Consider the following 23,464-nt stretch of genomic DNA (forward strand, 5'->3'; position numbering starts at 1 on the left):
GGATTAATGAAATCAGACCAAACCTCACATTCCTAAAGGGAGGCTCCCTAAATGAGGTTTCTCACAGTCAGTAGCACATTCGGAGGTATGAAAACTGTACTGTTGAGAAAAGTGCAACATATTATTATATGATTCCTAATGCCACTTCTGATTTAGCACTAGGACATGAAAAGGCAGTAAGTATTTATAAATAAACCTTTCACGGTGAATCTTCTTCTTCTAACTTTTTTTGCTCATACTACACTTTATATCTTCTCTTCTCTAAATGTTTTCTTTGGCCTGTTTCTAGCATTTTGGATAATGTTTAATTGCTTCACTTGCAAATATAACCTTCTGTTACTTTAATGTCTTCAAATAATTTTCTCCGTCTCAGATTCTCCTGAGTCTCTGACATTATCTCTGTCTTGGACAATTAGAGTGTCAAACGCTACAATAATTGAAATTAGAGCAAGTGAAATGAATGCAGAGGCCCATTTCAGAAACTGCTGAGTTTGTTTGCTGAATGTATACCCTTATTGACTTTCCCGCTGTGTGAAAAGAGCTCTGATTAGTTGGTAAGTCGATAGTGGCAGGCGTTAAAAGGGTTAAGATTGAAGCCATTTTTATGTATTGTTCCTTGGTTGTCCCCATCCGTCACAAACCTGCTGCATCTGTCGCAGGATCATTTTCATGTAGCATTTCTGCATCTGTGATTATTGAGAAGCACAGCCGTTGTAGAAGACGAGCTATGGTAAGATCTATGACCGACAGAGCACACAAGTCTGATGAGATTAGTTTTACTGACATTTTCTATCATAAATGTCCAACAACAGAGCTGATGTCATTTTGTATTTCTTACAGTTAAATGAATTTATTATTCTAGGTTTGATTGAAATAAAATGAAAAGAGTCATGTTTAAAATCCGTTAAAGAGTACTACCTGCATAACATATCCACCAAAACTGTGTGTCACATACTGGTTTTTGCACAAATCTGCATGTTTGTTTTGTTTATGTGACTCTGGCTTTAGAAGAAGTGACACACAAAGCAGGAATCTGAGGACACTTTGCATTTGAATAACGGTAGCAGCATTACCCATCTGTAGAAAGCGTAAATACCCTTCATTTTGTATAATTTCATATTATATGATACATGTAAATTGCTGAAGTATGTGAAACTTCACCTCATGAAAAATAGTTAAAGACATATAACCATTTTTCTTTAACCAACATGAAAGAAACGTGTTCATGTCTCATACAAAGTTTTGCATTTGAACAAGTAGTGCATGATTATATATGAAAGAAAAAATGTGGCAGGTTGCTGGTGTGAAGCATTCAGGTGTGCATTTACACAATTCCAAGGAGGAAAGACATCAGCCTTGATCTTAGAGAAGGATTTATTGCAACCCATTAATATGTGAATGATTATGAGGTCATGTAAAAAAAATTTGCGGTCCATTTGTTTACAGTGATGAAGATTATTCACAAGTGGAAAACATTGTGCTGCCAATATCCCCAGGCAAAAATATCAAGCATAGTTCTTCCAGTGGTCTGGCCATGCAATGCTTAAAAAAAAAAAAAAAAAAAAAAAAAAATAGAGCAACATTTCAGACTCTCTTTTTTTAGAAAACTAAAGCTCATATTCCAAATAAAAAAAAAAAGAGTTTAAAAAAAAAGTTATGATAAAGTATCTTGCTTTCAAAAAGAGTACGACAGCAAGACTGCCAGGGAGGACACAAAAATACTTTTACAACAATGTTTTAAGCACATATGAGCCTAAAGTGAAGATGTTTGGAACATGTTGCGGACAACCAGAACAAAGTATATCAATATGTTGTAGCAACTGTCCAACGCTGTGGTGGAAGGTGATGAGTTGGACACCAGAAAGAAATGGACTAGATCAAGAACTGAGTTGTATACCAAAACATATTCTGGAGGTAAAGGTTGGTCATGCAACTGTGCATTCATCCCAAACTTAAAATGATATCCACACAGCTCCAGTCAAAGTCCATGTGTTTATAGCCACACTCATAATCCTTACTAGACTGAGGTAATGTTGTAAAGGGTGTAATGGGTCAGAATTCTTCCACAGCAAGGTAAAGTATTGATGACATCATTAAAAAATGTTTCTGCTAAGTCTGGTTCTAAAACCTGTTGTACCAAAGACTGTACGGAAACAACTGGACAAATCCTCTGCAGGTCCGGTAGAAGGTAGTAGGCTGGAACACCTCCATCTCACCTCAGTTACCACAGGCTACATATTTGAGCTTAGATGGCTCGGCCAGGGATGACAATGTTTGATGACCCAATGAATGTCCTTGTTACTGGCTACATCCTCGTCCCCAGACTCTCCCACACCAACCCAAAGCTACCTGAGGGTGTTTACTAGCACAATAAGAGCAGAGCAAGTCAAATTATCTTTAGAAAAAGAATGATTTGCTCTCTTACATCTTTATGAACAGCTTAGAGGTCGAGTTCACCAAAAGTGCTATGTTAGTAAAGTGATGACAGCTAACCATTTGACACCATATATATTGTAATGTAGTAGTCTCTCTCCAGCTACACCTATAATTCTGCATACATTTGTGGTTTAATATAATTGATCTGATAAGGTATAGAAAAGTTATCTCCCCACGCAGCTTTAATGGAGGTGAAATCTAGCAATGGAGACAAATACTATTTTAAATACCGGCCCAGGTTGATTTTGCTGTACTTTCTTTGGCAGTATTGATAAAAAATAGCATTTAATATAAGCAAAGTAAACAAATGCAGTATTCCACTTCACAAATGATTTATTGGAGTACCTAAAGGAGATGCATTTCTCTCATTCTTCTTTCTACCTGATGACTTGTCCGTGGACAGACGTCCTGCGACCTTGAACTTCCTCCCGCTGCTCCTTCCTGTCTGTTTGCGTGGTCTTTCCACTCTTGGCTCTTTCTGCTGCAGCTGGAAAAGTTCTCCAAAAGTGAACCCTCTGTATTTGTAATGTTTATTTGTTTAATGTTTATTGGTGACATAACACTGGCAATGTTAAAGTAAATGAATTAAAACTATCAGTGGATCAAGTTTAGGTACCTCAGTAGGTTTGCAGCTAATATGTTTCAATGGACTAACTATCACTCGTAGATTTGATCGTATATCTACATTTTGAAGTTTGCTGCCGGTTACTACAATACGTTTAACTTTGGTAAAGCCAGATCAGAATCAGAACACGTACAAGGATTTAGTTAAAGTTAAATAAATTTTATAAATATTTAATGAAGATAAAAAAGTGGGAAACAGGAAAAACTAAATGCAAACGTATACATACATATATATAAAGCTTTTATGCTGTCAGTTCATATTCCAGTTAACATTATTCCTGTGACTTTAAAAATCACTATGAATCACCTTATGTAGTGAAATAAACAGGCTGTATTACATCTGGTACATATATTTCTGACTCTCAACACCAGCCCAGAATCAAAACAATAAATGCATAGGTTTATGCAATTAAAAACTAAAACTTTCTTTTTTTTTTTAATCTAAAAAATAAAATAAAAAAAATAAATAAAATAAAATAAAATCTGGTCTATCTGCAACAACAATAATAATAATAATAATAATACGTTCATGTGTAAACTAATCACAGACTGTCATATTTTATGTAAATGATCAAAGACCTTCTTTTTCTGAACAAACTTGGACTGACTTCCTGAACTTGAAGTTCAGGTCGTAACACCTGCTTTACTGCTTTTCTCTTTGCTGCAGTTTCTGCTGACAGATGCAGAAGTCTTTAAACTGTTTCTCATACAAACCGAGTAATTTTTGCTGTTGCCACGGGGGTGTAACAATAAAAAAGGTGTGAACACAAACTGCTGGGTGTCGAGTGGAGGAACCGCCAAACAATCCTCACTCATCTAGTTGTCGTCGTAGGAACCGTGCGTTTGGAAACGGCACGGTTGTGCTTAGTGCAAACAGCAGGACTGTTTCATCCACTGCATGCACGTGGCTCACTGATACATTGCTATTTTTTATAGGGGTGTCAAAGTAGCACGTTATTTGCGATTAATTAATTACAGGCATATTTAGCACGTTATGTTTTTTAATCGCTTAATCTTTTTTTTTAATTCTGACTTTACTTTTTTGTTTGCGAGTTGGCTTTATTATGAAATCTGTGTTTGTGCTTACCGGTATGTTGTGGGTGGAAAACAAATCAGTCCCACCTTGAAGTGGACACTGATTGGCTGTCCCGCCGGTAGCGGGACAGGCCTGGGGGGGGGCGGTGCATAGTAGTGATGTTCAATACTACCGATTTCGTTTTCCATCCGATATTGAGTAGAATTTAGGCTGGTATGGGCGATACCGATTCGATACCAATACATTGTGCAAATAAAGCTAATGTGCCTGATAAATATAAAAAAAATTGGTGTATTTTAGATTAAGAATACAATACATCAGAGTCACTTATTTAGCCGTTTATTTTAAAGTCAGGAGTATAGTGAGGTAGCGGCAGAGTGTTTGATAAAGGTGTTTTCATCAATAAAAAAAGATCCTAAGTAAAATAATAAAACCATGAAGATAAATATAAAAATGGAAATGAAAAAAATGTGTTCCTACCAGCAGCGTGTCATTTACACAAAATCTGAATAGTTTAGTTACTTTCCACCGTATTCCTGTTAATGATATACATTACCACAAAAGACTGAAGTATCAAAAGTATTGATATTTTAATTTGAGAATCGATTTTAGAGCATACAGATCTGATCTCGGAAGTATCAGTATTTTCAGTATTATTTCAGTATCGATCTGCACATCACTAGCGAGTAGCGGAGAAGAGAATTGAAAATGGAGGAGCATGTGAATGTTGTCGCTCCAGTGGATGGAGAATTTACACTTCTAAAATGCCCCAACGGCAATTTTGATAAAGGTAGAATGGTATGTGTTCTTTGTGGAAAGGACTTTGCTACCACCGAAGCAGCTCAAGTTTAGCCACATAAACGCAAAGCACCCGGTCGCGAGCGCAGCCACAGCTAACGTTAGCAGCAACGATGTTGCCACAGTAACGCGTTTCCCTGAATTAAACTCGAGGAGAGCACCGCGCGCATGTCTGGGGCAGAGGCTGGCGAATGTTCTTGCCAGGTGGATGTAAGTAGCTAAGACTGCATCTGTTCAAGTCTGTTAAAAAAAAAAACTTTATAAAGCCACTTTTTTTGTTATATATCAATATTTTGAACTGCCACAATTATGTAATGAATTTAAAGGAAAACACCTCAAGTTGAGGGCTTTTCTTTTTTTTTAGGTGAGTTTAAAAAAGAGATTAATTAGATTAATTAATTAGAGATCTTAATTAATTAGTCTTTCAATTTTTGTAATCACTTGACAGCACAAATTTTTTAATACCGCCTGATCCGAACCATGTCCCGTGGAAGGTTCTGGAGGAGAAGCAGCTGACTTGTGGGTCGACCCAGATATGTTGTTTGTAAAGAGTCAAAAGCAAAATAAGTTGAATATTATTATACAAAAGTCAGAAGTTATATCACATGTGTGTAGGGTCTACTTATTGTTCTTCTAGAAATGCTCAACAACACTTTTGTTTTTCCATTTGAGTTAAACCAGAGAGGGAAGTTTCTTTTTTATCCATTTAGTTATCTAGATTAGTATTTTTTTATGAGACTCATTTATTTATTTATTTATAACCCACATAACACCCATAGCTATTCTGACTATAAGCCGAACGTATGTACCAGATCTTTATCTCAAACCGATTCCTTTGTTTCTGCTCAGTCAAACATTCCCGGCAGGCGTAAATAGAAATCGAAAGCCTCTCGTGAAGTGTGTGTTTGTGCGTCTGCGACTATCTGCGCTGGCATGTCATTGTTTCCATTCTTGTGAAGTGCTCAGAAACAATGTGGTTTCTTTCACAACTTCACCCTCCAACATAGCTGCTTTTTTGTTTTGTAATTAAATCTAAGGAGAATACAAGACTGAAGCCACTACTTTTATATAGCTTGATTATATGCTTGTGTGAATTTTTTTTGTGCGTCTTGAGTGGTATGCTTTTTGTCTGGAAGTTAACAGAAGGCGCTTGTGTACAGACTGAGTGTCTTACAATTGAAGCAGTTGACCTGAATCCGATAAAATTGAGCCCTGAATTCTTTCTGCATTTTGAAATATTATGTTTGTATGAATCCTTTGTGGGATCATGTTATTCCCTTCACACTACGACAAAGTTTTCCTCCTGATGCCTGCTCCGCACGTCATGAAAATGTTCTTCTCTCTAAATTACTTTGAAAAGGCTGCATAAACAGAGGATTGGCTTTCAACAATACCCCTCCACAAACCGTTTAAATCCATGATGACATCCTGAAAGCTGATTCTGGTGAATGGGTGCCCGTTTCCTCGTCTCGTAACAGAGCGGTTTGCAGGCGAGACACTCCCGGGTGCAGTGACTGGAAAGCGGTCGGAACCTTTCAGTCTGAGACAAGACACAGACACGTTCTACTTCATCTGCTCCTCTGTTTCCCGCCCGCAACTCTGCCAGCTCACCTGGCCTTATTCCCAGATGTTTGGTTTCCAGCAATTAGATGTTTGAATGCTCACACGGCGACCCCCGCGGTCCCTGCTGGAAACCTCCAGCCTCACAGCTAATGAGGACTTATTTACGGTTGCAGAGCGTTCAGGAAGAATCTAGCCTTAAGATAACGTGATGAAGCGCATTTCATCTTGAGGGACTTTTCGCTGCTGTGGCCAGCTGAGTGGAAAGTAGCAGCTATTTTTGGCAAAGACTGTGATTCATGCTGTTAGCACCTGATTTTCTGGTTAAATCTTCCTTTTTTTCCCCATCTTGCTTACATTATTATATTTCTATCACTTGTAGAGCCGTAATGTATTTACAAAGATATTGTTTCAGATTATTGTCTGTACTAATTAGTTTGCTTTGCCTTATAGTGAGTTTGAGCATTAATTGTTTAAGGCAACAGGATCATTATTTTAGGAGGCGTTTGTGTTTTGTAATCAAATAAACTGACTTCTTTTGGTCCATATTTAAGTATGGATAATTCTCCATATTTCATATTCTTTTCTTTTATCATTAAGAAGATTTAACGGAAACAACTGGTTAGTTCTGTTGCCTCAGAGTAATGAGGTTCCTGGTTCAAATCCCGGCAGGGTTCTTTCCGAGTGGAGTTTGCATGTTCTCCCTGTGGCTGTGGGGATTTTCCCCGGGGACTTCAGCTTCCTGCCACAGTCCATAAAAATACATGTCAGGTTAATTGATGGTTCCACGTTGTCTGTAGGAGTGTGAGGTTGCTTGTATGAGGCCCTGTGATGGATTAGAGACCTGTCCGGGTTCTGTCTTTTACCCGAAGAGACCTGGGGTGGGCTCCAGCGAGGGTCCAGATGACATGGATACCCTTATTCAAATAACTTGTCTTACACAGACTATTTGCAGGAAATTATTGCTCATTTTCACAATGAAAATAATTTATATTTCAAGCTGGATTTTTATTAGAAGAGCTTGATGCTGCATTTGCATGGATTATAGTCTTGGATACCTGGAAAACACCTTTTTAACAGGTTGAAACTGTTCTTCACAATATCTGCCGTGTTACGTGATCACATCCTGAAAGCTAAATCCGCCTCCATCAAGTTCTGAAGTCCTTGCTCTGAAGTCACGGACGCAGTTCAATCAAGCATGGAGAAGTAGGATAATTATGTTTTTTAAATCCTTAGAGCACAAGTACATTCATACGAAAGAAAAAAAAACAGGTATTATTATGCATTGCTCAGCTTTTAGTTAACTGTCTTTTTAATAACCTTCAAAAACTTTGAAAGCATCTCTTGTAACTTGTTTGTCTTCCAGACAACAAGATTTTGACAGAGGTTGCCTTCCATGTATCTGCTAGAGTCGCTGAAATCCGAAAACTTTTATGATTTAAAAACATTCACTGTCCTTCCCTACGTTCAGTTTAATGCAATCCTTCAGATACTTCACTAATGTTCTCCTGAGAAGAGAAAAAAAATCAAGCAGATTGTTTTAACCACAGGCATTTCAAGCAAACCGGATCAACGGTTCAGACGGAGGTGATTTATGGCTGGCCTGCCTCCACACTGACGCCAGCAGTGGCTGCTCTCCAGGCTTTCTGCCTTTTCACTCAACAACTCACAAGCTGTCAAACTTGACAAATGTCCAGGACACCTCACGCAGCCACGATGGGCTCATCAATGAGCAAACGGACTGTTTCATTGTTAAAACAGGCGGCTTTGGCTGTCTAATACTTGTTCTTGTTTGCTTGTTGATGAATATATCAAGTTAATGTAATAATGTTGACCTACTCCAGAGAGCCAAAGGCAGATTGTGAAGACAGACATAAATACTTCTATAAATGCTTTTATATTCTACAGTCTAATAAATATTTAAATTAAGAGTATAACATTTACAGTATCACATCAAATCAATAAATCTGAATAAATGATGTAAACCTATTTTTAAAATCTTTTTTTTCTATTCATTGATGGAGAATTGACTTACTTCACAGTAGGGATGCTCTGATCTATTGACCACTGATCATTATTGGCCAATATTCAACCTAAATAATCTAACTGGTGGTCACTTAAACAGAGGAATCAATAGAAATGGACCATTACAGACCTGTTACAGACCTGCACTCGTAGAACTACAATTACAGCCAGTAACTTCAATTTAAAGTAATTTAATGCTGAATGATGGAGATAATGTTGCTACCAAGTACCTACTAACTCCTACGTTATGTGCTTACCTAATCTTTAATTGTTGTTTTTTTCCCAAGTTGCAGATGTGGGTGTATCTTGCTTTATCTTGCCATTTAAAAACTGTGGCTGTAGATGTGACAATGGGAAGAAGACGAACTGCAGACGGGTAGAAAAGGGTGACCATCCATGATGTCCTCAAACATGAACAGGGGTTGAGAATAGTTTAGGAGTACTTGAGGCTGAGTTGGGTGGAAGTTTTGCAGACATTTGTAGAGAAAGAGTCTCTGACAGAGGCAGAGCAGACTGGGACACCAAGATTGAATCTAGAGACGGTCAGTACGTTTACATGCACTAACAGAATAGTCGGCTTAATCCAACTGACAGAGCCGTCTGGGAGATTTGCGAGGCCCTGTGCGAAATGGCTGGGGGGCACTCGCGCACGCGCGAAAATTTTGGGTTTTTCGGGTCGGATCGGGTTTCTATATGCGCAATTTTAACTCTCCAATTAGCAAAATACTGGATACCTTCCCCTGCTTCATCATCATCTCTTGCCTCGACATGGGGCCCCGCGGCTGCTTGAGACCCGGTCAGATCGGTGATTTTTGTAACAAATGTATCAAACGAGCCTTTCAGAGAGGCATTAAACTCTTCCATTTTCTTTAGTTTTTTTCTTTTTTCATCCCCTGATGGAAATTTCCTGAATCTGTCTCGTTCTCTCGACATTGTGTGACAGTTTTTTACACACCCGTCTGGATCAGAGCACCTTGTGTCAATGCGCTTGGTCTGATCAGTTGTATTGAACAACAGACACGCGCAGCTGCGCAGCGACATCAATCAATCAACATCATTGCACATATATTTATTTGATATGCACGGACTAGTACACATTTAGGTATGTAATGGAACGTGACTGTTGATATTTGTAAGGGAAAAAAGGAAAAAAAACTGGAAAAAAAATTGGAAAAAAAAAAAAAAAAACGGCCCATAGCGCGAGGCCCTTTGGGCGCTAGGCCCCGTGCGGTTGCACGGTTCGTACACCCCTTGCGGCGGCCCTGCCAACTGATATCAACTTTTTAAAAGCCATGTATACACCTTAGCTTTAGTCAAGCCAAACGGAAGCTCTTGAGGTCGAGCTATTAGTGCCAGATAATGCGTCCTAATTCGAGTTATTCCGGCATGTATACGCAACCCACCTTTAGCCGAGCTAGTGTCTGCCCCGGGACTCCCCCTTCAGGAAGTGACGACACAGCGAAAGCCAGAATATCAAAACAGTAGGAGGAGAAGAAGACGGACAACAAAGAAGGAACCGGAAGAACACTTCCGTTTGGCACCACCTAGTGTCGCGGAGTCGAACGCACCTCACTTAATAATTGATTGTTTACTTGGATTTCTGGGAAACTCCAGTTTAATCCTTAGCTAGATTGTTGCCAATAGCTTGATTTATATGTGCATGTGACCATGAGTGTTGAGGGTTTGTAGAAGCCACTCAGTTAGCATGCATCCGCTTAAAGGTGCTCAAAACCATTACATCCACAACTGATTTGCGGAGGATCTAAATGTGTACGTTGGTAACCATCAGAGAGGAAGACCAGCGCTGATGTCAAAAACACATCTTCAAATGTTAATCGCATGGATCTCAAAACAGAAAAGTACAGTTTTACAGTGTTTATCCGCCACGCTAAAAACCCACAAACACATAGTTAGTGTGAACACTCTCGGGAATCTCAGGCTACATCTTATGATCAATGCTGCGGGCCTTGGCAGAGGAATGTCGGGACACCAACGAAACATCTTTATTTTTTACTTATGTCCATTTAAAGCACAAAGTGGTGAAAAACATGTCCACTGTCATGTTGTTGTTTAGTTTTTTGTCACGGTGCTGTTGACCACAGTCTCTCACCAACAGTTAATTCAACTGAAGACGCTGATTTAACGGGAGGTTGCTAAAGGATCAATATTAAGAAAATAAAGATTTTGTGCCTAACAAGGATAAAACTTTCCGTGTCCTGATGCTCACCTGCCCAAATATGCAACTATAGACTTTGCAGTAACAGCTGTGACAGGCCCACTTTGTTGTTTACGAGTGTAACGATTTGCTCACATATGATGCATCTGTGAAACGAACAAGTTAGATGTTCAGGGATGCAACTGTATCAGACTTGCTTGCTTGTCTGTGAAAGTTTATGCGATTTAGTAATTTCTCAATGATCGTGCTCGTCTGGCTGATTTCAATACAAGGGTTATACTTGCAAAAACCTCAGACAGAATAAACTAAACGGAACCACTTATATTAACATAAATATTTATCCCTTTATATTCAGTCTACATTTTAATGTATAAACAATTCAAACTGGGCTCATTTATTAAGAATTTTAATAGTCTTAGTCTGGCAAATTAGAAATGTAAATAAAATGCTCTCAACAATATATATATATATATGAGATGCTATATTCTGTATTATATTGTATACAATATACTACTGATGAATTACAGTGTCAGATTTTTTGATTTTTTTTTAAATTGAAACTAAGTTAAGTGGTTGAAGACAAGCAAACCATTTTTTTCTAAATCTGTTTTGCACGATTCAGCTTCCAGTTTTAGCTTCCATTGTGGTTATTCTTGGATAAACATAGTCATAAATATGGTTCTTTGTTTACGCTCATCGTTGTTTAAACTGATACTCCAACTGCAAAAAGCGCAATTATTTGGCTGTGCTGGCGTCGTCCCCCTTTTGTGCGTTTTAAGGCTGTGTTGAGGTGCTGTCACAGCATTTAAATTAGCATTTTGCCTCAACTAGAATGAGGGGGGGGGGGGGGGGGGTTTCAGCCTCCACTCATCGTTGATGATTAGAGAAAAATGTCTACCCATCTTGACTGGAGATCGCCAAAGCCCCAGATAACATGCTTGGTGATTGAAGGTCGCAATATTTTGAATTCTAATGGGCCTGCAAGATGAATTGCCTGAAATAGACTGTAGAACCTCCCTGCTTCCTCCTCGTGCCCCCCTTGTCTGTCCGCTGTGAAAAGAACCACTGGGAATGGCAAGGCCCGACGATCATAGAATTATTGGATGGTGATTCTACACCCTTCAAAAGGGAGTTGCTATGGAGATGTCGTTCCAAACTGTGAAATGATTCACCTTTGAAAGGCTGGAGGGCCTGAAAGCTGAACACATCATTGTTCAGGTGGCGGTTGGTTAGGAAATTGGTGGTATCTGTGCAATCAGCAGCACTATAGTAGTTAGGGATCTGAAAAGGTTTGTTCTCTGAATGATGTGGGACAACACTGGTCTGCATATGACAGTTCCTTTCAATCAAGGTGTTCTCATGCTCAGCAGTTTAAGAAAATAAATGGATTGCCATAGGTTAAGTCAATGATAGGGAAATTAATACAGCGCTTTTCTCTCTGTTATCAGTGGAGGGAAACCACACATTTCCCGCGACTTTCAGCGTTCTGCTGCATGCAGGTCACCTTTCTGATCAGCTATGTCTCATTTCATATGAATCATAGCAGCTGTCAATTACATATATTCTTACTGCCGAATGCTGTGATTTTAGCGTGCTCTGTTTTGAGAGATTGGTCATGTAGAAAACATGAGGGCATGTCGAAAGGGCTTCAACCCATCACTTTCTAACGTGGACCCACCTTTAACAGCCGATGTATTTTTCCATGACACATGTACATATCAGGGAAATAAGACTAAATGTTCCAAAAGCTCACCTGGCCAACCCGGTATACCTAATAAAGTGGCCGGTGAGTATAAGCACTGTATTACAAATTCCTGTCAAATTTAATGTATCCGAAAACGAATGCCAAGAAGATAAAAACCTTGAATGAACATAAATTCTTTTCTGCGTGTTGCTAGTGTTTTTATGCTGGGAAGACATCCATAATGCGCTCTTCCTGACAGACTCATAAAATAGCTTTTACTGCTCTGAATACCAGGAGAATTGCGGCACTGAGTTTGCATGAACATTTTAAAAGCAGCGTGAGGAATGCAAGTTCTTCAGATGTGCTCTTGCCCATCTAGCATGTGAAAACATGCACAGGAAGTAAGGAGTCAATGAATACTGTAATTTAACTGAATTATGTTGACCACATATCCTCCCAGGTAGAAACTTCAGAGGAGGAGCTCAATCCGTATTGATCTTGACTTGACGCAGATAACTGCCTTGTCTGTGTACCTGACAGAAAAAGTAATGACATAAGCTAACTCAAGTGTGCTTGATGTTTTGAGGTGTTAAACTTGTGAAAACTGCAAATAGAAGGGACAAAAGTGTTACAGTGAACTTTTTCATGGTGAAGTTGATTTTTTTTTTGTCCACTTAAAATCTCATTTGTTTTTACATCCCAATTCAAGTTATTTGTCCTCTGACTACACCTGCCTTTTGGCACAACTCAACCTTATACATAATCAAGACCTTGAATACCGCCCGCTCTCCAGACACTAATCCTATACTGTTCTGTCAGTGAAGGAGCACTTGTTAATCCTGCCTTCGGACGTGTCTACACGTACCATTTGACATGAAGCAGTTAAAATTTTAATAATGAGTCAGACGTGATACTGAAAGTGGCTCTTTAGACCGTCTTCCTCCTCCTTTTTGTGTGTATTTATTGTTCTGCGCGAGGCTTTATGTGGCTCAGCAGTTTCACGAGGCTCGTCCTCAGCGGCGCCCTGCCCTGACCCAGCCTTTAAAAGGTCTCATTTCTCTCCTCTCTTTGTCTCCGTCCATTTGTTGTCCAGCCTAAAGCCTTGAATAGGACGGTGTTAAAGTAGACATAGATGGTAAATTAAGCGGAATGAAGTGAAGAAAATTACTTTGGAATGAGAGGACTTGGTAGTGAGTGATCAGCTGCTCTTTAAAGGTTTTTTTTGAGAATTTGGATTCATTCATTTTTATCATTAAGATCTACACTACTTTAAAAATAGCTGATTGCAGTAGAAATGTGATATTTTTTTTTTATTTATTTTATCTACAACAATGATTTATAACAACCATGAGTGGTTTAGTAAGGATGTAAACCTTTTATAAACCTCTTTGCACTAATTAATATGCACTAAACTGAACAACATACCCGTGTATTTTCCATTTCAAGCACAGCTTACCAAAACTGTACATCATAATTGTGTATAATGTATGTATATTATTGCAACTAACAAAATGATTACTCGGCATTATATTCCCTGAGTTCATGGAGACACAATAGCAAATTTTCTTTCCAATCAGCGCTGAACAGGGAGCTGCTAAATTGGAGCAGCAAAACAATAATTCCACTGATTAGCCCCTTTCTGTGTGGCGTAAGTGAACTGTTTATACTGTGGAGTACCTCTGCAAGAGGAGAGGAACCAAAACAGCCTGATTAGGCAAAGAGTAATTGAATAAGTTCATTTCACCATGAGGACAGCTCATGGGATGACAACCTGCACAAAAAGTCTGCAGCTTCTGTTGACTTGCATCGGTAATATGGTGCATGCTGGTCGGCTTTCAAGCTGGATTGTAAAAGTGCACCTGATAAGGGGTTTGTCTCTATTTATCCCAGTAAGGGATCATATTTGGTGTATGTGGGATTCTTCTGCTGGGATTCTTCTGCTTAAGTACAGTTAAGACACATTCAGCGACGGTCCAAAAAGCACAGTGTTGTCTCAGACCGGCTTAAACGAATCACCACAAGCTGAATTTGTTTTAATTAAGCCAATCTTAATAGACATAATACCCCAAGAGACAACACTGTTAACATCAAATGTTTTGACCACCCTCCAGCTAAAGGAACAGATTTTAATTTTACAACTTTTACCTTAATGCAATGCAATTGTGTCTTGACATGAGTGGGAAACAGGTTGGGACAGTTTGGCTTTAATCCATGAATATCAGCTGCCTTAGGTAAAATATTTTTTTTAAATGTACCTGGTGAAAGTGATGAATTTAAATTGTTTAAGAAGCTGCATAAAAACAGTCCACTCAGTGTCCATTGACCATAGTAGATGCAACAACCTCTAATTCTCTCCATGTTGCATTTGCGCTTCACAAAATAGTAACACATTGTTGCTCCTCTGAGCATGTGAGGATACAATCAGATTGTTAACGTAGTTACTCAGTCAGCCAAGAACGGATGTAGTTCTCTCAGCATAGTTCCTCTAACATCTATGGTGTTGCATTTTGGCTTTGCTCTCACAAAAAGAATCCAGGTTTTGTTCATTTCTTCATTAGTCCACAGTTTAGAGCTGGATTTATACTTCTGCGTCAAAGCAGCGTAGGTGTGAGCCATAGACTGTAAAAGACAACACATGGAGCATTAGTCACGTGACCTATTGGTTTTTGAAGAACCGATTTCGAAGCCTCTTTTTCCGACCATGACGCTCGGAAAGTTGGCAGGGAACATGCCCACCATATTTCAATCAAAGTTAGCAGTAGCTACCAGCTGTTTCAGCCTATCCCTGCTGAAATATCTGCAGAGCTGCAGGCAGGCATTTATAGTGAAATATGCCGCTTCATGTGCTGACTCAACAGTAAACTCAAAAATTACTGCTGCGTTCAGGCGATGCTGGGTTCGTACAAACAGCTGGTCGCTAAGCGCGATAACATGACAATTACAGATGACGATGTGATAATGGCTAGCCATTGGCTGAACTGACTGTCAATCAACCATATTAGAAATAAATGTAATGCTTTATATAAACTCTCCTGGTGTGGTACAAAAAATTCACTCCCCTCAGAGTTGTCATGGGTGTGAAATAAAACGACTGAGACCTAAACGTTTTTTTGAACCAGGCTGTAAATACTGTATGTTTTTTTCTGCCCTAAAGTTGGACATTTTAACATACAAGTGAATGATAATCGACTCACATTGGGAGCCAGCCTCGAGTTGCCAGTCGAGGAACGGCAACAAATCTTTCTGCATGAAACTCAACTTGGAAGCTCGATAGTTGCCGCTTGTTGTAAACCTAACAGTGTAGGTTCCGACGTAGCCTGACATGCACCTCTCTCCGAATGTAACTATGCGTCAAATCAACGCAGACTACAAGAAACGTGATTGATGGATTTGTTCTTCTTTATTTTTTTTAAAGTTCCTGCCGCTATTCCCTCTTTGTCGTTTGGATAAAGGTAGTTTGCTGTGGTGTCTGTAAAACCGATTGATGCTCAACATTTATCAGCTCCAACTTGCATTAAAACATGCTTTGTTTTCGCCGTTATTATGTCTAAGCTAGAAAGTAAACAAAAGGAAACTCAGCACTGTGCGCTACGGTGTTGCAGAAAAATAACCTACACTGCCCCCTAGCGGTGAGTGGTGTTATTACAGAGCGACACAACCAATGATGGAAGCATAAACACCAATGACGGCGTAGGTGCGGTGCATAGCTTATGTGCGTAGCTGCTATGCAGAAGTATAAACCAGGCTTACATAGGCTATCCAGGTTCTACAAATCCTGAGATCTAATGGGTCACAAGATGCTAAACGCATTGCAGTATAAACTTTATACTTCATATAGTATAGAAAAGTCTGTTTGTAAAATGAGTTTTGAAGTAAAGTCAAGTTAAGTCGCATCAATGAAATACAGATTTCAGGCGCAATTTAAAAGTCCAAAAACAATGGAAAATGTTTGAACAGTCTATTTCCATAGGTATTATTCTGAGTCTAACATGGTTTAGTCAGTTAATTTTTTCATATGTATAATATAATTTCTGAAAAAAATCTCTGAATTTGATGAAGGACTCACTGTAAGTCTTAACTGTTCAGGAGCTTATTTTTTCGTACTTTCTGATTTTTATAGTACAGTAAACATCTCAAAAGCAGACCTGGGCTGCAGACAGGCTGGTTTAGCACCCATACTCTTACTACAGAGTCATGCTGCTGTAATATGTGCAGAATGTGGTTTGGCTTTCCTTTTCAGGCCTGCTTATCCCTTCATCACCACCACAGTATTTCAATCAGGTTGCGGTCTGTCACTGTATCATTACATACGTCCATACAGAATCTGTGATCATGGAATCACACACGGAGTCATGTAACGTCATAAAAAAGATTGAAAGATCACTTAAAACACCAAATTTGTAACACAAGCCTTTTCAAATATAGACTTTGCTCTCTGTCTTGCCTCAAATGAACCTGTCTCTGCCAATTCCAGCTGCAATCTGTCTGTGACAACATCTGCCAATTATCTACCAAGCTTTGGGCATGTGCTCTGAGTATTGTTTACGACAGCATGGCCACTACAAAGATAGAGGTTTGGAGATGGGCGAAAAGCTGCTTTGGACAGTTCCCGGGACATCTTCGTGTTGACTTTGGGGGCGATTGAATTGCAAAGTCTGCATGCAGTGAACAAGGTCCAGCAGGCATCAGACGGGCATCGTCAGCACCAACCTCAGCTGCACTCCTTTTCTATAAACTTGGGTATTTTTACAACCATTTTTACAACATTTTTTACTCCAAAATACAATCTTGCCTGACATTCTCCCAAATTAATAAAAAAACCTAATCAAATGAAAGTTTCTGCAAATTAACGCAGACCACTAAGCCCCTAATTGCAAGTCCTTGGTTCTTTTCTTTTTCAACATTTCCGTAGTGCTTTAGATTATCACGCTGGTGTACGATTCAGTTTTGACCATGTATAGATGGAATCACATTTGTCTTCGGAGAAATGTTGGATATACTCAGGAGTGTGTGCTCGCCTCAAGGAGTTGCACATGTCCTGTGACAAACCCAAATCACCACCCCTCCACCACCGTGCTTAACAGTGGGCATAACCATGTGCTTAGGTTTTCTCAAATTGCTTCCTGATTTCCTCTTAGTTTTGTTTAATAAATAATGAATAAGTACTGTTTTATATAATGATTTTCATACTACATGATACATACAGTAACACCTTGGGATTTAAAGAGCATTTGCTTTATCTTTGTCATAATTGTATGACACTGCTACCAGTTCACATCATGGATGATGACAATAAGAACTCAATCTTCTCTGCTCAGTTTGTTGCTGGCTTCAAAATGAAAATATATTTTTTTAAAAACAAAAAAAATAAAATAAAATAAAACTATATGTTTGGGGTGGAGTAAAGCAGTTTCATAACAAATGTTGACAAACCTTTTCACTCAGAATCAAAGATGTCAAACTCGGAGGCACCAGAGGAAACCATGAAGAGACTTTGAATGTTTAAGTTTCACTTAATGATCTTTTCATCTGATGTGTGAGCTGGTCTGAAGTTTCTTGGCTAGTAAGGTCTATCAAATTCCTTTTTCTGTAACCTTTGAGTGGGTGATTTCATACATTACACAGCTCTGCCTAGCTTTACCTGAATATCAGGTAGGATGTTAACGAAAGCAATAGAGACACACAGCTCTGAATCATCAACAACGTCTGGATGCGTCACTGCTGGGACCTGTCTGGATGTTGTCTGGCGCGTCACCTCACCTGTCAACAGCTCTTCTCAGGTGTTAACAGGTGAATATTGATTTTTGCGACTCCACCGTGCAAATTCCAGGCATCGTGTCCCTCGACACCGCTGCAGTTAAAGGCGAGTCGTAATTCCCCTGACATCCACTTCCTTGTAAAATTAGAAAGCCTCCGTCTCACCCCCCCATGTGAAACCTTGCAAGTCACTGTCGTTGACTGATTTACAGTTAAAGCCTGACAAGAGTATGAAAACATTGTCTGAGGTTGCTTCATTTGTAACTTTTAGACAAGCAAAAATATTAAGGTACTTGTACTAATCTTGAGCTGTAGAACGGCACCCAAATATTTTTAAAAGTAGTTAAGTTATTTTCTTCTCAGCATGAAAAGGCGAAGCGACATTTGCATCAATGATGAAGCTTTAATGATACAAAGCAATGAAATAAAATATCTTACTGTATCAGGGATTATTTAGAGTTGCGAGTATTTGATACTTTAAGCACATTTGCAAAAAAAAGTCATCACTCAAGTGAAACATGAAAAGCACTGAACTTAAACTGCAGTCCTGCTGAGGGGCTTTTAATCCTTTTTTTTCTTAATTTGCAGACACTAATAAATATTTGACATTATCAAACAAATTGTGCCCAAATCATCTGGTATATTATATTTACATATTGGTATAATAACATGTTAATAACATTCAAGAGAACGGCCTCTTACAGTTGTCACTGTTCATGTTAAAGGGTGTCACCCTCATTTGGCAGATGGACACCCGTCCCCCCTCCGCCCCCCCTCATGGAGAATCAGAAGGAGTCCTAAGAGCTGCTGGTGACTAAATGGTCTGTTTTAGAGCCTCATTACCTAATCACCAGCCTAGCCACTGTTAAGATGCAAATGATTAGGAGAAGAACGTCCTTCATCCAAGATTCCAGCTTTGCTCAAAATCATGTACTGTATATATCTATATATATCTATGTATGTATGTATATATATATATATATATAATATAATATAATATATATATATATATATATATATATATATATATATATATATATATATATATATATATATATATATATATATATATATATATAGATATTATGATTTAAAAATCTATATACATATTTACATACATAGATATATATATATATATATATATATATATATATATATATATATATATATATATATATATATATATATATATATATATATATATATATATATATATATATACATATATATATACATATATATATATATATATATATATATATATATATATATATATATATATATATATATATATATAAATAAATAAAATAAATATATTATATAATATATATATATTTAAATAATATTCAAATTGAGTGACCACGGCCAAATGCTGCACACTGTTGATATGTTACACTGAAAGCCAGATGTAGAACTATTTACTTTGACTTGGTTTCTCACATTTGTGCAAACTGGAAAAGAAACATAGGAAATTTGTTTATATTTGTTGTGACTTTCCTGGGGACTTTCCCCCAAGAGTGGTTTTTCATGTGGATGTTGATTTTCACCATACTTGCAGCAAAAAATAACGATTGTTTTTCTTTTAGTTGAATCTTATCTGTTTTATATTTGATCTCAAAGATGTCAATATCATTGATTACAGTATGTCTCTCTGATTCCGGCTGTGTCATATAAAGCATGCATAAAGCAGGAGTATTTGTGCAGAAAAAAATGATACCTCTGCACTACAGCTCAACCCTGTGTTTGTGCTCCGTCCCTGCAGGTGCTTTCGAGGATGAGGATATCATCCATGTTGAGGGAACAGTGGACCCGGTGAGGGATATGGAGATCATCCACGAGGAGCTGAGGCTGAAGGATGAAGAGATGATCATCCCCATTATTGACAAGCTGGAGAAGACAGCCATTAGAGGCGGTGACAAGAAACTCAAACCAGAATATGTGAGTCAATGTCCCAGCAGGCCCTTTGCTCCCCTTCACAGCAAGGCACAAATAATAACCCTCCCACACACATGGCCAAGGAGGGAAGAAAAAAAAAAAACCATGTTTTTTCTTTTTTTAATCTCCCTCCAATAGGTCTCACCCCTCCCCCTGGTCCATTTTTTTCCCTCTCTGAGATTGAAAGTGATCAGAGGTCAGGGGTTTTCTGCTGTAGAAATCATTAATACAGAGTTACTTATTCAGCTGCTGACCCCGGGTCACAGCACTGGGCTAATGAAAGTGTTTCCACACAGCTCTTTTCATCTAAAGTAATACTCAAATCATGGCACAGCTCTCGCCCATGCTTATACTCCTACAGCAGCTTGAGAAATTGTTTAAGGCCATACAGCGGGTGACACATATGCCTATACCTTGCTATGAATACTGTAAATGTTTAGCCTACTCTTTGGCAGAATAATATTTAAAGGCTCTCTGAGGTTTGCAGGGCAAAATGCAAGGAAAGGCAAAGGGGTGAACAAAAAAAAAAAAATCCACATCCATCCGGTTGTATATGATCAAAATGTATATCCATTCGCTTATTCACATTGTTCAGTAATGAGGCAGACTTCCCCGATGATTCGGCTGCAAATGTCACATGATGCCTTTCCATCACTGGAGGAAGATGGGATGCAGGTCAGCGAGGGGGATCTTGCCTTTCACTCGGAGCCGCATGCCCAATTTCAGGCCCTAACACACCGATGCTCTGACCACTCATTACACTAACGAGGGGGGCTATTTCACCTGCTGCAGACGCCCCTGCGACTGTTTGGTTCCCTTCAGGCGAACCCCCTCTTACAGCAGGCAGCACTTCCCGACACCCCTGTACCCCCACAGACAGGAGCCATTCAGGCTACGCAGGTGGCCGCTTACGCCCATAATTGCTAACAATTTTAGGCAATGAATAAAAATAATCTACATTGCTTGTCAAAGGTTGTGCACGCGTCTGCAAGTCTATAGAAGACCTCTTTAGACGGCGAAGAATGGTAGTTATCAAAGGCTGCTCTAAGCTGTTAGATGGGAGGGGATGGTGTGATTGTCTTGAAGGCTGAGCCTTGTCTTTGACATGCACAGCCGCATGTGCACAAGCTCACATGCACGTTTATGTCAGCATCTATATGCAGAACTTGCTTTCATCACAGTGGATTTAAATATTTATTGAAACTGAATGTACTTGAGATGAGCTACGAATATTTCTATCAAGATGTGTGTTCCCGAAATTGTGAAAATTAGATTTTTTTTTTTTTATGCAAGACCACGACCGAGTACAGGAATCACCTCGTTGCAAAATGAAAAAGATGCCCGATTCTTTGAGTGAAAGTATATTTGCTTTCTTTTTTTTTTCATTCATCAAGTCAGTGAATGAAAGGGAAAAGTGGTGTCTTACAGAGAGGCTGAGACAGTGAGGGAAATTCCCTGTACTTTTTTTTTTAGCCTTTCAAGGTATAAAACTAAAAGGAAAAGTACTGTGTAAAACAGTATGTCATTATGCAGTTCATCGTAAAACCTTGTTCAGGCACTTATAGAATAATACCAAGTATTTGAGGGATTTTTTTAAGGGCATTTTGTCTTTTGTTTTGTTTGTTTTAATGTTCCTCCAGCATAAGGGATGTCGAGACAACATGAAACCCCCAAGGGGATGACTGACATTGTAAAACATAAGAAAATATTGGTTTTAGTTGAGGAGGTGAGGAGGTAGAATTAAAAAAAGAAAAAAAACTATGAAGAGTTTTCAAACACTTAGTGCTGCAGTGTGAATGTAAAGTAAAAGACAATTAATTAAAACACTAAGAACCTAGAAAGTTATTGAATATTGAATATTTGCTGTGAAGATGGAAAAGTCTCAATATTTTGTGATGAGTTTAAGTCAAACGTACGTGCGTGCAGCAGATTAGAGCTCACATGCATGAGCTCATATGTATGCATTGTTGCAAATCCATTTCGCTGGCGCTGTGTTTACAAGAACATTGTTTCATCGTTTTTGTCCGTATGAATCCTCAAAATCCCTATCCTCACAAAACAATAATAAGAAACCGGCCCACCAGCGGCGCTTCACGGTGGCAAGCGTATGTGTTTGACCCCTGTGGGACCTATATGCCTTTTATTAACACCTGCCTGTTAGACGAGCGCTGCACGGCGGCTGCGAGCTGATGAGGGAAACCTGGAGCGGGTTCAGCCCGTGTCACCGGCCGTTTGCTGTTTCCATTTCACAGATGATTAATCTCTCTGTGAAGACTTGGGCCGGCGCGGGCGGAGTGTATGCAGCTCTTCCTGCGCTCTCCCCCGCTGGCTGCACTCTGGCTGCCTGACTAAAAGGCCTTTAGAATTCCTGCGGAGAGAGATGTGCAGAGAGTGAATGCAGCTGGCTGGGGGTCAGCGTGTGGAGCTTTTTCTGCCATTGTGTAATTGAGGCTCTGGCAGGATTTTTTTCCTCAGTTCTTTCAAAAGAGAATATGATTGTGAAGTGCGGCAAGGGTTTGAGGAGGGAAAAGGAGGTAGAGGGAGTGTTGCAGGGGGTGGGGGAGTTTTTATATGAAGGGGGAGGTCAAGTTGACAGGAACAAAAAGAATGTGTTCCGCTAATTTCTGTGGGGCTGGATCAACAATAATGGGCTCAATTTCTTTATTACGAATTTTATAACTACCTCCCACCCATTTTCCCACCCTTTTCCGCTTCCAGATCCTGTCAGGACCCAGTCCTGCCTGTGGTCTCAACTCACAAGTGCGTCAGTGATGAACACGTAGCTGGAAATGCTCAATATTTTCAGAAAGAGTAAATAATTAGATCCATAGTTCACAAGGGCTCATTCAGTGTGGCTACACTTTGCAAAGTGCCTGAGGAGGGACCAATAATTTACACCTTATAGCAACTTCCAATTAGTTCCTCACTCTGTCCAATTTTGTCTCCTCTCTACATCCTTTTCATTAAACGGTCCCGGTGGAATATCAATGTGTAAAGCGGCGACTCAGCGAGACACCCCAGAAGGCATTTTTTTGTCAGGATTTAAAGAAAGGAAGGGGGTCTGGTTCATGGCATCCCTGTCAAAGCTGGGCCACTCTTGCCTGAATGAGAGCAAAAGCCATTGTTCTTTCTGGCATCAGGATGCCATGCATTTAGGAAATAATTACCCCATACCCTGCTGGGTTTATTCTTTTTCATCTCCTTTAATGGCTTCTTGTTCATTCTATTTTAACTCCAAACAGGACATTATGTGCAAAATAAAGAGCTGGGTACTGGATGAAAAGAAAAACATCCGCTACTATCACGAATGGAACGATAAGGAGGTAAGACTTTGATGTTTCTGTCAAAAATTTTCATCGTGATTCACCCTGATCGTCTTTTTCATTTCGAGCAGAGCCACATCCGCTATTTCCTCCTCATGCACGGCTTTCTG

At 39.2% G+C, this 23,464-nt stretch overlaps 1 protein-coding gene across 1 annotated transcript in view; it reads left to right on the plus strand.

The window, feature by feature from the left end:
- Window positions 1–23,464, plus strand: part of LOC133446441 (obg-like ATPase 1) — a 54,390-nt gene that overhangs the window by 9,861 nt on the left and 21,065 nt on the right. The window contains exons 5-6 of the mRNA XM_061724464.1: window positions 19,859–20,034; window positions 23,274–23,354. Of these exons, the coding sequence (XP_061580448.1) occupies window positions 19,859–20,034; window positions 23,274–23,354 (257 nt within the window). The remainder of the gene's footprint in view (window positions 1–19,858; window positions 20,035–23,273; window positions 23,355–23,464) is intronic.

The sequence above is a fragment of the Cololabis saira genome, chromosome 6 (assembly GCF_033807715.1).
Source record: "Cololabis saira isolate AMF1-May2022 chromosome 6, fColSai1.1, whole genome shotgun sequence".
NCBI lineage: Eukaryota > Metazoa > Chordata > Actinopteri > Beloniformes > Belonidae > Cololabis > Cololabis saira.